This window comes from Diadema antillarum, unplaced genomic scaffold, assembly GCF_040938485.1.
Source record: "Diadema antillarum isolate AM-2024a unplaced genomic scaffold, OU_Dant_1.0 seq00000398_RagTag, whole genome shotgun sequence".
Taxonomy (NCBI): Eukaryota; Metazoa; Echinodermata; class Echinoidea; order Diadematoida; family Diadematidae; genus Diadema; species Diadema antillarum.
The window spans coordinates 1466616-1482167 of record NW_027271389.1 but is presented as its reverse complement, the minus strand read 5'-3'; the positions used below and the strand labels follow the sequence as shown (position 1 = coordinate 1482167).

Below are 15552 nucleotides of genomic sequence, written 5' to 3'. Positions count from 1 at the left end.
TAGTTACATCAAGCCCTTGTAGTGCATAGCATTGGTCAGATAATCGACACGTTACATGGTCCCATTCAAGTGATTTAGTGGAAGCTAGTGTAATCATGTCAGTTGTCAACATTGAACTAACCATTGCAGTAACCCGGAACGTTCATTGACTGTAATTAGGCGAAAATAAGCTTAGGAATCCCCTCAGTATCAAGCAATCTGTTCAGAGCAGGTTGAGGTGCCTCATTTTTAGCTCACCTGAGCCAAAGGCTCAAGTGAGCTATTGCGATCGCCCTTCGTCCGGCGTCCGTCGTGCGTCGTGCGTCGTGCGTCGTCCGTCGTCCGTCGTCCGTCGTCCGTCGTGCGTCGTCCGTCGTGCGTCGTGCGTAAACTTTTTACATTTTCATCTTCTTCTTGAAAACCCCAAGACCGATTTTCATCAAACTTGGCAGGTAGCATCCCTAGGGGGTTAGGAACTCAATTTGTTAAAATGGGCACCATGCCCCACCCAGGGGGCCCCCAGGGGGGCCCAAACCCCCCAAAATTAAGGAATCTGTAAAAATCTTCTTCTCTAGAACCAGATGTGATAGAGCTAAGTTAATACTATGAGTTAGTACATTGATGACTATAGTTTCAAGTTTGTTCATGGCGGAATCAGGGGTGCCCCCCTTGGGACCCAGGGGAGGGGGGTGGGAAAGGGTTCTAATGGGGCCTAAATTGTACATTTTCATCTTCTTCTTGAGAACCCCATGACCCATTTTCACCAAACTTGGCAGGTAGCATCCCTAGGGGGTTAGGAACTCAATTTGTTAAAATGGGCACCATGCCCCACCCAGGGGGCCCCCAGGGGGCCCAAACCCCCCAAAATTAAGGAATCTGTAAAAATCTTCTTCTCTAGAACCAGAAGTGATAGAGCTAAGTTAATACTATGAGTTAGTACATTGATGACTATAGTTTCAAGTTTGTTCATGGCAGAATCAGGGGTGCCCCCCTTGGGACCCAGGGGAGGGGGGTGGGGAAGGGTTCTAATGGGGCCTAAATTGTACATTTTCATCTTCTTCTTGAGAACCCCATGACCCATTTTCACCAAACTTGGCAGGTAGCATCCCTAGGGGGTTAGGAACTCAATTTGTTAAAATGGGCACCATGCCCCACCCAGGGGGCCCCCAGGGGGCCCCCAGGGGGCCCAAACCCCCCAAAATTAAGGAATCCGCAAAAATCTTCTTCTCTAGAACCAGAAGTGATAGAGCTAAGTTAATACTATGAGTTAGTACATTGATGACTGTAGTTTCAAGTTTGTTCATGGCAGAATCAGGGGTGCCCCCCTTGGGACCCAGGGGAGGGGGTGAGGAGGGGTCCTTATGGGGCCTAAATTGTACATTTTTATCTTCTTCTTGAGAACCCCATGACCCATTTTCACCAAACTTGGCAGGTAGCATCCCTAGGGGGTTAGGATCTCAATTTGTTAAAATGGGCACCATGCCCCACCCAGGTCCCAAACCCCCCAAATGAAGGAATCTTTATAAATCTTCTCTAGAATCAGAAGTTATAGAGCTGAGATAATACTATGAGTGAGTGCATTAATGACTGTAGTTTCAAGTTTGTTCATAGGAGATCCAGGGGTGCCCCTCTTGGGTAGGGAGGGTCCAAATGGGGGCCTGAATTGTACATTTTCATCTTCCTCCTGAAAACCTCATGATGGATTTTTGTCAAACTTGGCAGGTAGCATCCCTAGGGGGTCAGGATCTCAATTTATCAAAATGGGCACCATGCCCCACCCAGAGGGCCCCGGGGGCCCCAATCCCCCCCAAATTAAGGAATCTTAAAAAAATTGGGCCCTTATTGTACATTTTCATCTTCTACTTGAGAATGCCTGGTCAAATTTTGGTAGAGCTGTGAATAAGATTAGTGACTGCGTGAAAGGTGAACTTGCGATACTCAGGTGAGCGCTAGACCCGCGGGTCTCTTGTTTTTTTTACAAGGTGTCCAGCAGTCGAAGTGAGGGAATAGTGTCCTCATCTGTAATTGATCTCTGTTTCCCTCATTCTACAGGTTTCCCCCATTCTACGACGAAAATCCATTCGGCATCTACGAGAAGATCCTAGCCTGCAAGATTGACTGGCCCAAGTCAATAGGAGCCAAACCAAAGTAAGTCATCCACTCTCGTGAGCCTCTCTGCATGGCTGCTGTGCATTTGTAGGGCTTTTATTAACCCCTCCCCCTCCCCCAATCTTTGGGATTCATTCATTGAATTTCAAAAAAAAAAATTGGTTGAGCACTATGATGAAGTTTGGTGAAATTTGAATAAGAAGTTACAAAGTTTATTAATATGTATTAAAGTTCTTCTATGTTATCTATCTAAATTGTATGTGCCAACGTTGTAGCTACTAAGTGAACCGTACATCACCCTGCAGAAGCAGTGCAGGTAAATATTTCTTGATCACCCATCCAGATAACCTCAGTGTGTCCCCCCCCCCCCCCAGCTCTTTGGTCTTCCGTTTCCAGGAGCAGGTTAGCCAAGCAGAACACCTTTCTGCATTGTGTACGTATTCATGCCTTTGTAAATACCTTGGCTCGGTTTCACAGATAACCCCCCCCCCAAAAAAAAAAAAAAAAAAAAAAAAGTATCAAAACCATTTTTAAAAAACCATCATTTTTCATTGCTTGATATAGGACTTACAGTAAAAGTGGATATTTTCACGTGACTAATTTTTAGCGCTCGGCCGAGTAAGAAGAGTTTCACATGCTTTTAATTCCGCAGTATCAAGACATCAAATGCTGGAAAATATGGCAGGCAAAAATATTTGCAGATTTTAATCTTCACACTAGTTTCTCGTTGTGCAAAATGCGCAAAAATTTCCACTTTTACGGTATATGCTTGTAAAGATGTGAAAAATTTATATAATATGAACAACAGAATGCCCCAGGTAAAGTAAGATATCTCATGTGAAAAAGGAGTGTGACATAATCAAAAGTTATTTGTTTTTCGTCTGTGGTACTTGATGGCAACTGTCCATTGTATGGTTGCACTTTACCTTGGTGTATGATGTTTACTCCAAGTCAGTCGGTAGTATTTTTCAGTGAACAGTTCTATTTTTTTTTCTCCGCATGACCTGCTTTTCATCAAAACAACACTTTTCAGGGTACTGCCCTCACATTCATAATTTTACTTTGCATTTTCCTAACAATGTTAAAAAATGTCTGGGGGTTTGTCTCAGATTTTCAAGGCATCCACCCACTCTTTTCTAAAAGAAAAACAAAAAATGGCTCAAATGTTTAGGAACAAAGGGGTTAATGACCGAATATGGTATGCATCTTTAATGCCACTATGTCTATTCATTCATGTGTTTTGGCTTGCTTCTTTATTAGTTACTCTATGTTTGTATCCAAGAAAAAATGTTCGTCTAATCTGTGATGAAATGTGTTTTGATAGAATTAGGATATGTCTGTCCTAATGTTAGAGAAACTTGCAGGAGTCGAGCCAAGAAATTATTCTCCCATTTATTGGAGTAGATCGGTGTTTTTGGTGTCGCGTCTGTCAGCGGAAAATATTAAGCAGCCAAGGACATTGAAGAAAGGGAATATCTGGTAACGTGCCAGTTTAACCCTCGGCTGAGTACTTCTTATGCTTTACTCAAGACTTTCATTGACATTGAACAGATTATTTGGCTGATTTACCCCAAATACCCTCCCAATTCTCAGAGACAGGAGAAAAAAAAAAGGTTGTTTGTGAATAGCTGATAATGCATGAAACTACCAGCACAGTCTCGCTGCTCCTTCCTTTCGTTGTCCTCAGGAATTCTGAATTACCTAGAAAAGGTGAGGGATTGTAGCGAGTCTACCCTCCCATATAATGATCAACAAACTCAGGGGATATTCTTCTTCTTCTTCTTCTTCTTCTTCTTCTTTTTTTTGATTTGTATATTTATACTCCAAGTTCTCTCCCAGAACCAAATGCAGTGGCGGATCCAGAGGGGGGCGCAACCGGCGCACGGCCCCCTTTATTTTTCGTTAAAAACAAAAGAAATAAAAAGAAAAAAATGAAATGAAACCCAGAAGTGGCACCAGAATTATTTGTTGCGCCCCCCATTTACAGAATTCCTGGATCCGCCCCTGAAATGGTTGGTTGTCTTGTTCACCTAGTTTGGAGATTTCTACTCTTTTGTTTGATGATGCAAACATCTAAATGCATTGACTTAGCTCACAGACAAACAAGATTTTGTGAATATCATCTGTGACATCAACGGCAAAATTCAGATCTCAGCCTACACCGGATGACACTGTCCATTCTAGAATCAAGATGAACTCTAAATTCTGTCAAAACACATTCTGGATTTTGATACTTGACATGCTCCAGAACAAGGAGCAGGACCACATGTAGTTTGTATATAATGTTAATCCAGTAGCCACCTACTATGAGAATGTGAAAATGGAAAAAGCCCTTCCTGTACACCTAACACTGAGTTTGGGAAGACGCTGTTTATTGTAATGTGCCATGGGTGGGGGAGATCCCTTCAACCTTTGTGACTGACACAAACATTTTTCTACCATAGAGTAGCCTAATATACAAACATACTTTCGTGTGCAAACTTTCACACTGTGTCTTTTTCTTTTTTTCAAAGGGGATATTGTTTAGAATTTCTTTTGATGAAACTTGATGAAACTCATATATTTGCGTATAAAGTTTTTTTTCGTGATAGTTCAGTCAGAAATTGCAAATACGCCATGGTTACAGTTTGACTGAGCATATTTACGGAGCAATTGCATATTTACATATGCGAGCAAGTGCGTATTTTTGCTGCATGATATCTATTGAGCAAATACGAGAAGTAGAAAATTGGATCTCTCGTGATTTGTGGTTTTACTCCCTAAGATGAAACGTCCTGCAAACAAGAGCAATTTTTGTTCCATGAGCAGGTTTTTATCCTTAAAGGGGAAATCCAGTCCAAATATAAGTTAGTCTGATAAGAAAGAGTAAAATATTACAAATTCAACAGTAAAATATTGATTGAAATCAGGTGAAAAATAAGGAAGTTGTAATGATATTTTGAAGTTTCACTAATTTTGCAGGAAGCAGTTCTTGAATGGTCAATATGAATGTGCAAATTGCAAAATGAGCATGTCATACGCTTACAACTGGCCGTGGGTGATATATAGTTTGTTATACAATTTTAAAATTCCCAGGTTTTATTCAAAGGCAATTAAGCCTGAGGCTCAAATCCTGGTACATTATGTATATTCAACTGATCACTATTCTCAAGTTATTCAATCCGGATTAACATCATGTTTCAGACTTCAATGACAGAGAAATATTGAATTTTCATATACAGTGCCGACCGCGGGAAACGTCACGCTTTTCCGAGATCTGGACGAGGCCACTGACGCGTATCCCCGCGGGTACCCGCGGGTATACGCGTTCAGTGGACGAGTCCATCCGCCCGCACGGAAAATCCATCCTCGGAAATTTGCGTCTCGATTGACGCGGGTTGGACGAGGGTGGACGAGGGTGGACGAGGGTATTCAAGGGCACATTCCCGTTAAGCTTTATTTTGACCGCTCAATCAAAATACATTTCATGGAGTTCCGACTTTGCCCATTTTCATCAAATTCCGATTTCAGGGGCTTCTTTTCGATTTAATCACACTCTGATGTCCACTGCCTTGATTGTTCGCTACTTTCTAAAGAAGTACACCTGCGGAAGTTGTGCACATGCGTTCATCACTCAAGTATCAATAATTATTAGAACATATCGACATCGGTTACGATCATCTCGCTATTCACGCCTTTTAACGACCTGCGCCACCAAAATTTCATTGCTGAAAATTCGGTGGCCCAATCGGGCTACAAAAAAAATCGGATGTTTGCCTTTACTTTTGGAAATGAACAGCGGGAACAGTCGGCTCCGTAAGACGCAAAAATGAATGTCGCATGTTTACTTTTGATTTTAGAAATGAATCACGGTGACATTTGACTCCGTATGATACTGGAATAAATACCGAATGTTTGCTTTGGCGTTCGGAAGTGAATGATAATATTCAACTCCGTAAGACGATAAGATAAATGCCGGATGTTTGCTCTTACGTTCGAAAGTAAATAGCAATAACATTCAGCTCCGGAAGATGCTTGAGTATAGGCTATATGTCGAATGATCCCTTTGACGTTCGGCAATGAATAACAAAAATATTCAACTCCGTACGATGATAAAATAAAAGACGGATATTTGCTTTTACTTTCGAAAATAAATAGCAATAACATTCGGCTCCGGAAAATGCTAACATAAATGTCAGATGATTGCTTTTACGTTCGGAAGTGAATAGCAGTAATATTCTGCTCCATACGATGCTAAAATAACAGTTGGATGTTTGCTTTTAGATTTCGAAATGAATAACAGTAACATTCAGGTGCGTTCGGTGGTAAAATTAATGTTCAATGATTGCTTTGATGTTCGGAAATGAATAACAATGACATTCAACTCCGTATATACGTTGATAAAATATACAATGTATATCTGATGTTTGCTTTTACGTTCGGAAGTAAATAGCAATAACATTCAGCTCCCGAAGATGCTAAAGTAAATGTCGAATGATCCCTTTGACGTTCGGAAATAAATAACAAAAATATTCAACTTCTTACGATAATAAAATGAATGACGGATGATTGCCTGTACTTTCGAAAGTAAATAGCAATGGCATTCGGCTCCGGAAGATGACAAAATAGATGTCAGATGATTGCTTTTACGTTCGGAAGTGAATAGCAGTAATATTCTGCTCCATTATACGATGCTAAAATAACTGTCGGATGTTCGCTTTTAAATTTCGAAATGAATAACAGTAACATTCACCTGCGTTCGATGGTTCGGAAATGAACACAATAATATTCAACTCCGTGTATACGATGATAACATGAATGTCTGATGTTTGCTTTCATGTTCAAGAGTAAATGGCAATAACATTCAGCTCCGGAAGATGCTAAAATAAATGTCGAATGTTTGATGTGACGTTCGGAAATTAATAACAAAAACATCCAACTCCGTATATACGATTTTGCGTTCGGAAGTGAATAGCAGTAATATTCTCCTCCATACGATGCTATACTATAGTACCTGTCAGATGTTCGCTTTTAAATTTCGAAATGAATAACAGTATGCATTCAGCTGCGTTCGATGGTTCGGAAATGAACACAATAATATTCAACTCCGTGTATACGATGATAACATAAATGGCAATAACATTCAGCTCCGGAAGATGCTAAAATAAAATGTCGAATGTTTGCTATGACGTTCGGAAATGAATAACAAAAGTATTCAGCTCCGTATATACGATTTTACGTTCGGAAGTGAATAGCAGTAATATTCTGCTCCATACGATGCTAAAGTAACTGTCGGATGTTCGCTTTTAAATTTCGAAATGAATAATAGTAACATTCACCTGCGTTCGATGGTTCGGAAATGAACACAATAATATTCAACTCCGTGTATACGATGATAACATAAATGTCTGATATTTGCCTTTATGTTCAAGAGTAAATGGCAATAACATTCAGCTCCGGAAGATGCTAAAATAAATGTCGAATGTTTGCTGTGACGTTCGGAAATTAATAACAAAAATATTCAACTCCGTATATACGATTTTGCGTTCGGAAGTGAATAGCAGTAATGTTCTGCTCCATACGATGCTATAGTAACTGTCGGATGTTCGCTTTTAAATTTCGAAATGAATAATAGTAACATTCACCTGCGTTCGATGGTTCGGAAATGAACACAATAATATTCAACTCCGTGTATATGATGATAACATAAATGTCTGATGTTTGCTTTTATGTTCAAGAGTAAATAGCAATAACATTCAGCTCCGGAAGATGCTAAAATAAATAACGCATGTTTGTTGTGACGTTCGGAAATGAATAACCAAAATAACTCCGTATATACGATGATAAAATAAATGTCTGATATTCGGTTTTACGTTCGAAATATAACAATAACAATCAGCTCCCTTCGACTTTCGGAAATGAATGATAATAATATTCAACTCCGTACGATGTTTAAATAAATGTCGGATGCTTGCTTATAATTTATATTGCTATGTACTTTCGCAAATAAATAGCAATAACATTCGGCTCCGGAAGATGCCAAAATGATTAATGTCACATGATTGCTTTTATGTTTGGAAGTGAATAGCAGTTACATTCTGCTCCGTACTATGCTAAAATAAATGTCGGATATTTGCTACATGTGTATTACATTTCGAAATGAATAGTAACATTCGGCTGCGTTTGATGGTAAAAAACAAAACAAAAACAAAACAAAACAAAACACACATACAAAAAAAAAAACTGTCTGATGGTTGCCTTGACGTTCAAAATTCGGCCCCGTACGATATGATGAAATAATTGTCAGATGACTCATTTCACTTTCGCAAGTGGACAACAGTGACATTCGGCTCCGTACGATGATAAAATAGATGTCGGATGTTTGCTTTTATATTTGGAAATGACTAACTGTTAAATTCTGCTCCGTATACGACAGAGCTGCCAACCTTTCGAAGCACAAATTAGTACTCAGCAGCTCCAAAATTCGTATTTTCCACCAGAATTCGTATTTTTTCAATCTCCCTCTTTTTGCTATGAGGCCTACAGGCTCTAAACATAACGTTATGACACATGCCGAAGCATCCAGCTGGTCACCAGCACGATAAAGATTCTAAACTACGCAATGTTCAGCGTTGATTGATTGCTTTCTCGCAGTGTGTACAAGTGCAAATTTGTACCTCTAAAAACTTTGTGGGCTGATTATGGAAGCTTCCACTTTCTAGCAGGGGACGGGGAATGCTTGATCTTCTAAAGAGAGCTTCTGTGTGAGCGGATGCAAAACTCTGTTCTGTGTTTCCAATTATGTACTATCAAAACATAATCATGCGTCGTTTTTAAAGCTTTTTTCATTTTATTGGATTTTAAACATCAGTATTTTTCGAAGTATTCCAATTCCTTTTCCCCTGACTGGAATCGGAAAGTCTGCTTTAACGATGATCGCAAAATGCCGCGCTGTGTGTGGAAGCGCCGATGTGGTGCAAACACGTGGCTTCATTTTCAAGTTAAAATGAATGCGCCATGTGCTCCTGCCTATAAGAGGTTACTGCAAGTTCGATGGATCGAATGCGCCATAGCTGAGCTGAGCTGAATGGCTTGTTTACGGTAGACATGCAGTTTACGTTCGATATGAAGAAATCATTACGTCTTTCACGAGGGAAAAACACACAAAACAAACAAACAAACAAACAAACAAAATACACCCACGAACGAATGTTGATAGCCAAAACTTTGAAAAGTAATAAGCAGTTTTGATGCGCGTGAACTGAAATTAATTGTCATTTAGAGTAATACACGTTGTATTTTGCTGTCTAACCAGGTGATGACTGCATCTCATTGGACCTTCTCGTAGTGAATTTGTCTGGGCATACGAGACCTTTCATGTATTTCTGTGATTGCATTTTTAATTGACTGAATAATCAATCCTTTTTTTATTGTTCAGGGAACATTAAATATTCGATCAAGTACACTATAATCGACTGTTCGATGTTCCCTACTATGCGCCAAAAGAAAGGCTATAGACATAAGCCGGGTTCACACGTACAAATTAGCGGGATGACGATCGCGATGCAAATCTCGAGATTTGTATCCCGCTAATTGGTGTACGTGTGAACCCGGCTATAGAATCATGATATCTTTGGAATTATTCCTTTAATTCAACTAATGAGCTGGTTCCTCGATCGATATTTCCAGGATACTTACACGCTGTTTATTCCAATGCGCGCATTCTTTCGTCTGGCACGCACCTGGGTGTGGCACCTGCTTTTGTGGAAATTTCCACAAGGGAGAGGGGTGGGGTGTCAAGTTTCTTCGAGCCGAAGAGACTGCATACACAATCTCTTCGCTTTTATTTATTGTCATTCGTGTTTTCGCCTTATTCTTTGCTGGTATTGAACATTTAGATTTAACTTTACGAAAGTTGCTATAGCACATGGTTCGTTTTGTTGTGAGGTGTACGTAATTTCTTTTTTTTTTTTTTAATCATTCTTGAGAGGGGAAAGAAGAGTAAGGGGGAAAGAAGACTAGAGGGGAAAGGGAAATAAAACAAACGTCACGTACGCTAAGCATTCACAGGAAGCCGTCATTTTACACCAGTCACCAGCATAGTTATCATCACTATCAGACATCACTCAAGATCATTTTAGCCTTTTCCTATGATCAACATTAAGAAACACGCATAATCCCTCGAGATAAATACCTAGGAAACTCAATAATAAATACAAAGTATCAACACCTCCCAACAACACAAACATTTAGAAAAGACAACAAATAGCACATCGAAGCGGCTGGGATCAAACTCCGTCGCTTCGATTGCAGCGAAGCGGAGAAATCGCCGTTACGAAAATAACAGTGCGTGACACTAAGAGAATTACGTTTAAATACTTCAAAGTATAAAGGGAACGGATAAAGTGATATAAAATGGAAGAAATCGTACTAAATGAGGTGTGAAAAACGACGGAAATAAAACGAAGTTTAGTAGTAAGCTTAGGCCCTAGCAAAAGTTTTGCAGCACCGAAAGCTACGCGTAAATAAACACACATATAAAACTCGGTATATTGCGACGAGATCCTATGGGATCAAGTCAATAAACGATACAAAACAAAGGAAATTGATTCATTTTGACCGGAAAATAGTTTGTTATAAGTATTCTGTTATATGAGATCTCCTTTAATAGGCCTAGAAATAATCGAGTTTCCACGATACTCGGGAAAGAAAGTTCGAACGCTTTTCACCTGCACATAATACTGCAGAGGGCAGTGCACATCAGTCATCAATACACGAACAGAAACTCACCTCTACAACTTCCTCGCAGAAAATGATGCAATAGTGTTATAAAAAAAAAACACACACAACACTCTAAAAATCATTTCGTACTTGGGAGGCAAGGGACAAGAGGATGAAAAGAAGAGAAAAAGAAGCAGACATTGCACAACGGGACGCTTTCACCCCGCCTCATACGGTACTGTAGTGGCAGCTGGCTAATTGGGATACCACGGCGATCCATGTAAACATCCAGGGTCCGTAGGCGACAGGGATTCACGCGCGCGAAGTTCTGTTCGGTGTACACAGTACGCAAGCAGCGATATGCGTGTGCGCACATTAGTTCAGCGCTTTCCACATACGGTGCGTACGCGTTGCATCGATATCCCAGCTGAATACAGATAACATGGCACATGTGACGTGCGTTTGCTACATTTTTACCCATTATTTTTCCCCACTGTGAATTCGTACTTTCTAAGGACGTTTTCATATTGTCGTATTCCCTTCGATTTTTCGTATACGAATTTTTCGGAACGGTTGGCAGCTCTCTGGTACAATGCTAACACAAATAACAGATTATTGCTTTCACATTTGAAAATGATTAATGGTATAAATAGGCTCAGTATGATGCTTAAATAAATAGAGGATGTTTGCTTCACATTCGGAAATCAATAAGGGTAACATTCAGCTCCATAAGATGCTAAAATGAATGTCGGTTGTTTGCTTTTATACAGTGTATTTGAAAATGATTAACGGTAATATTCGGCTCCGTAAGGTTCTAACATACTATAGTAAATGTTGGATGATTGCTTTTACAATCAGAAATGAATAGCGGTAACTTTCGGCTCTTTACAATGCTAAAACAAACAATCTGGAAATGCTCCCACTTTCTCATCCCAAAAGTAAGCTATGACCACCTAATAGGCATCAACTTTTATAATTATCTATAAGCCTATTTGCTAAATCTTAGAATTCAGAATAATGGTGATAAGATGATCTACTTTTGTATTCATTTATTTTAGACATGGGTACCTGTCACGTCAGTAATGCTTAATAATTGTTTTTAGCAGGACCGATTTAGTTTTTCCTATGTTTTTCTTGATTTTTTTGGCCACCAAAAAAAATATAGAAATCAATGATTTTGGTGGTCAAAAAATAAAAATTAGTTTGGAGCCCTGCGATATCATTGGGCTCATCATTACTTAATCTTTCCCATGATACGCTAATATTTATATCATCAACCTGTCGACGTCATCCGACAATTCATGATTCAAACCTTTTTTTTTTCATCGTCCGTAACCCAACTTTGAACACAGACAGGGTATTCTTTCTCATTCTAGAGTAATGAAGGAGCGCACTTTCGGCTGTGATCTAAGTCCTATTATCATCATGAGTTCATGTCGCCGTTTAGTGATCTAAACTTCAGCTTTGCTGAACTGTTCAATGTCTTGAGCAGGAAGCGAAAACAATGGCTGGACTAAGGAACCTTCGTTTTTAAAGGGGGGAAATAGAAACAAAAAACAACACTGAAACCGAACAAGCCGGCCGAGCATTGTTTAGGTTAACCACGCGTGGTGATAATCGCGCCCATTGATCGCTCTGTCCAGCTGGCTTAACCCTATTCTAACTGGGAGGAGTTTTTACTGGGGGTGACCCCCCCCCCCCCCGATCTCGGCCACCGATCGCGCGATCGCTGCGAAATTTTTCCTGAAGATAGAGCTGGATGTCAACTACAAGATTACATGGTCATACAATAGAAAAATATTGCCTTAAATGGAGTCTATACTCTAAAGGGGCCTGAGCTTTTGATTCCAGAAGAATATTCGTCAGAGGCAAAATGATAATCAGGCAGGGAAAGCAATCACATTATAAAGAAGTTCACACAACACGAACAGTCAGGGACAGGCTAGGGACACGGAACAAAGAAAACAAAAGGAGAGGATGGGAGGTCATGGGCAAGGAGGCCAACAGGTGAAGGGAGGGGAATTAAAGCAGGAGGGTGGATAGACAAAAGGCATAGGAGGGTCAGTGATAATCCTGAGTGCCATGGGGGTGCATCCATTTAAGAATGAATTTTCTCACACACCCAAGCTGTCGCCATTTATGTGTGTGCGATGAAGCGTTAACGCCGTCGCTAAGCAGGACTGTTGCATCATGGGGGGGGGGGGGAACGGGTTGTGAGCTTGAACATAACCTGAACTTTAAGGGCGATTTTCTTTTTTTTTTCTTCTTTTATGACTTCTAGGGATGCGGAAAGGGGTTGTTTTATATATTATTGTAAAGATAAAACTATACAATGTATGTAGAATTCAAGTATTTATATATACATGTGTAGACATCCATAAAATTTCGTTTACTGCGACATACGCATTTCGACCGAGCGCATCACGACCTGTATGGACTACGCACGTGTATTCTTTTATCTTGCGCTCTGTTTTTGTGGGAATTTCTTCAAGCATAGGTGTCAGGTTTTCCTACGTTACATCTGCGGTCATTAATTCCATATTTGTTAGTTTGTCTGCTTTCTTATTCTGTGTTTTATGCATTTTACTTGAACTTAAAGGAGGTCTAGACATTTCGTTTGCTAAATGCACGCGAGTCACGTTGCATTGTATGATGTATTTTGTTTCGTTGACCATTCATGAGAAGCGTTTCTTTGAGCAAACTCTCTTTTCACACCAAAATCACTTATAGAAGGTAGTCATCCACATTGGTTATCAAAATAATAATTCCGTCATTTTCCTTTCGTTCTGAAACAGGAATCAGAATTCTCAACACGTCATCCACATTGGTTATCAAAACAATTCCGTCATTTTCCTTTCGTTCAGAAACAAAAATCTGTTATTCTCAACACGTTATTACTAAAATTACATCTCACAGCGATAATAGGGCCTACTAGAACCAACTAATCGCCGCAAAATGACACATTACGGTTACGAGGACATACACAATGCTTGAACAAATTACTTTGCTTCAAAATGTAGAAACAGATGAAGTGACATAACAAGAGAAAGGGCGCACCGAAAGAGGTACACTGTATCAAGATCAACTAAGATAAACTCTAACAAAAAAGAAGAAGAAGAAGGAAACTATTCCCCCCCCCCCCCATACGCACACACATACACACAAACGAGTAGATACACAAAGGTCATATGTTTACCTTTGGGAGCAGTGATTTAAAAGATGTTTTAGATATCACATGTGATGCATAATAAATAGGTCCGTTGTGCAAAGCATCCTACATAATTTTTTTGTAATAAAGCCTAGAATATAAGGAGATATCAGTATTTCTCTTATAGATTGTAAAGAACCTTCGGAATTAGGACCTTTGTTTCATTTTCGGATTAACGAACCTTCGGCATAACGAACCTTATTTCATTTTTTGATAAATGAACCTTTGGAATAACAAGTTACAAACCTCATATTTTCGGATTAACGAACCTTTGGAATAGCGAACTGTAACCGTTCACATTGTGTACTGTATTTTCGACCATACGGATTCAATTTTTTTTTTTCCAGCGGTTGTTTCTATCCCTATAACTCACATTTCAGAACTATGGGGGTTTTGTTTCATGTACGTGGTGAATTAATACGCCTTTAATGCAAGAGCAAAAACATGGGAAAGTTTGGATGCTTTTCACGTGCACATCGTCACATAAAGAGAATCAGGTGCTGACGGACCATAGAAGTGTCTCAAAATCAATACTGCCATGCAGCTTGCACCAAAATCACAAGAAATACTACATGAAGATTCTGATAGGTATTATCCCGTAACAGGGGCGGATCCAGGAATTCCGTAAAGTGGGGGCGCGTTTACAAAATTAAAGGGGGGCGCACGCACCCCTCCCCCATTTTTTTTAATTTCTTTTGTTTCAACAACAAAAAAAAAAAATAAAAGGGGGGGGGGGGGTGGGTCGGGCGCCGGTTGCGGTCCTCTCTGGATCCGCCCCTGCGTAACCAAGTAAGTTTGAGAGAGAAAAGTTTGAGCCAAAAACACAGCGTTGACAAGTACTACCACAAATTGCATTTTAAATATGGTATATAGTACACAGTACGAGAAAGTATACAGCACGAGATCTCTAGTTTGATTTTCATTTCGCTTCGAATATTAGACGAGCAGTGACAATCCGTCAAAGTGCAAACTACAGCTAGGGCCTAGCGGCACAGTTTACAGGTCTACCTTCTGTGCACTGCATGGTACACATAAACAACAAAAGCGTTTTCTTCTTTTGCATGTTAGCATGGGGACGATAGTGAATTAAGTTCACCAAGATTCAATATTTGTAAACAAGAAAGCAGCGCGGAGCAAAGACCTCAGATCGTTGTTATAGCACACGTGCATCTATTGTGGTAACATTTTAATCAACGCACTAACACCATCTGAACATACTCAACGATCATGCCACACAATCACTGTGAAGGGGAAATGTTCAGCAACAACAAGAGCACGAGTATGTAGCCTACCATACTGTACGCGCATTCATTCCGTGAGTGCCAAATACAAGCTAGAAACACGCGCAATAAAGAAACATCGCAAGTTCATGAACTGAGGGCCGTGGGAACAGCAACGAAATCGGGGCAGCAGCGTCTCGTAAAGAATGTTTGACACTGCCATGTAAAGACCTTTTTTTTGTCTTATATCTTAACAAGATAAAGACGTTGTGATTTCGGGTGCTGTTCGTTATTCCGAAGGTTCGTTATTCCGAAGGTTCGTTATTCCGAAGGTTC

General features: G+C 40.0%; 1 protein-coding gene across 1 annotated transcript in view; it reads left to right on the top strand.

The window, feature by feature from the left end:
* LOC139732029 (cAMP-dependent protein kinase catalytic subunit PRKX-like) overlaps positions 1-15552 on the top strand; it is a 96923-nt gene that overhangs the window by 47967 nt on the left and 33404 nt on the right. The window contains exon 5 of the mRNA XM_071642905.1: positions 2032-2127. Coding sequence (XP_071499006.1) covers positions 2032-2127 — 96 coding nt within the window. The remainder of the gene's footprint in view (positions 1-2031; positions 2128-15552) is intronic.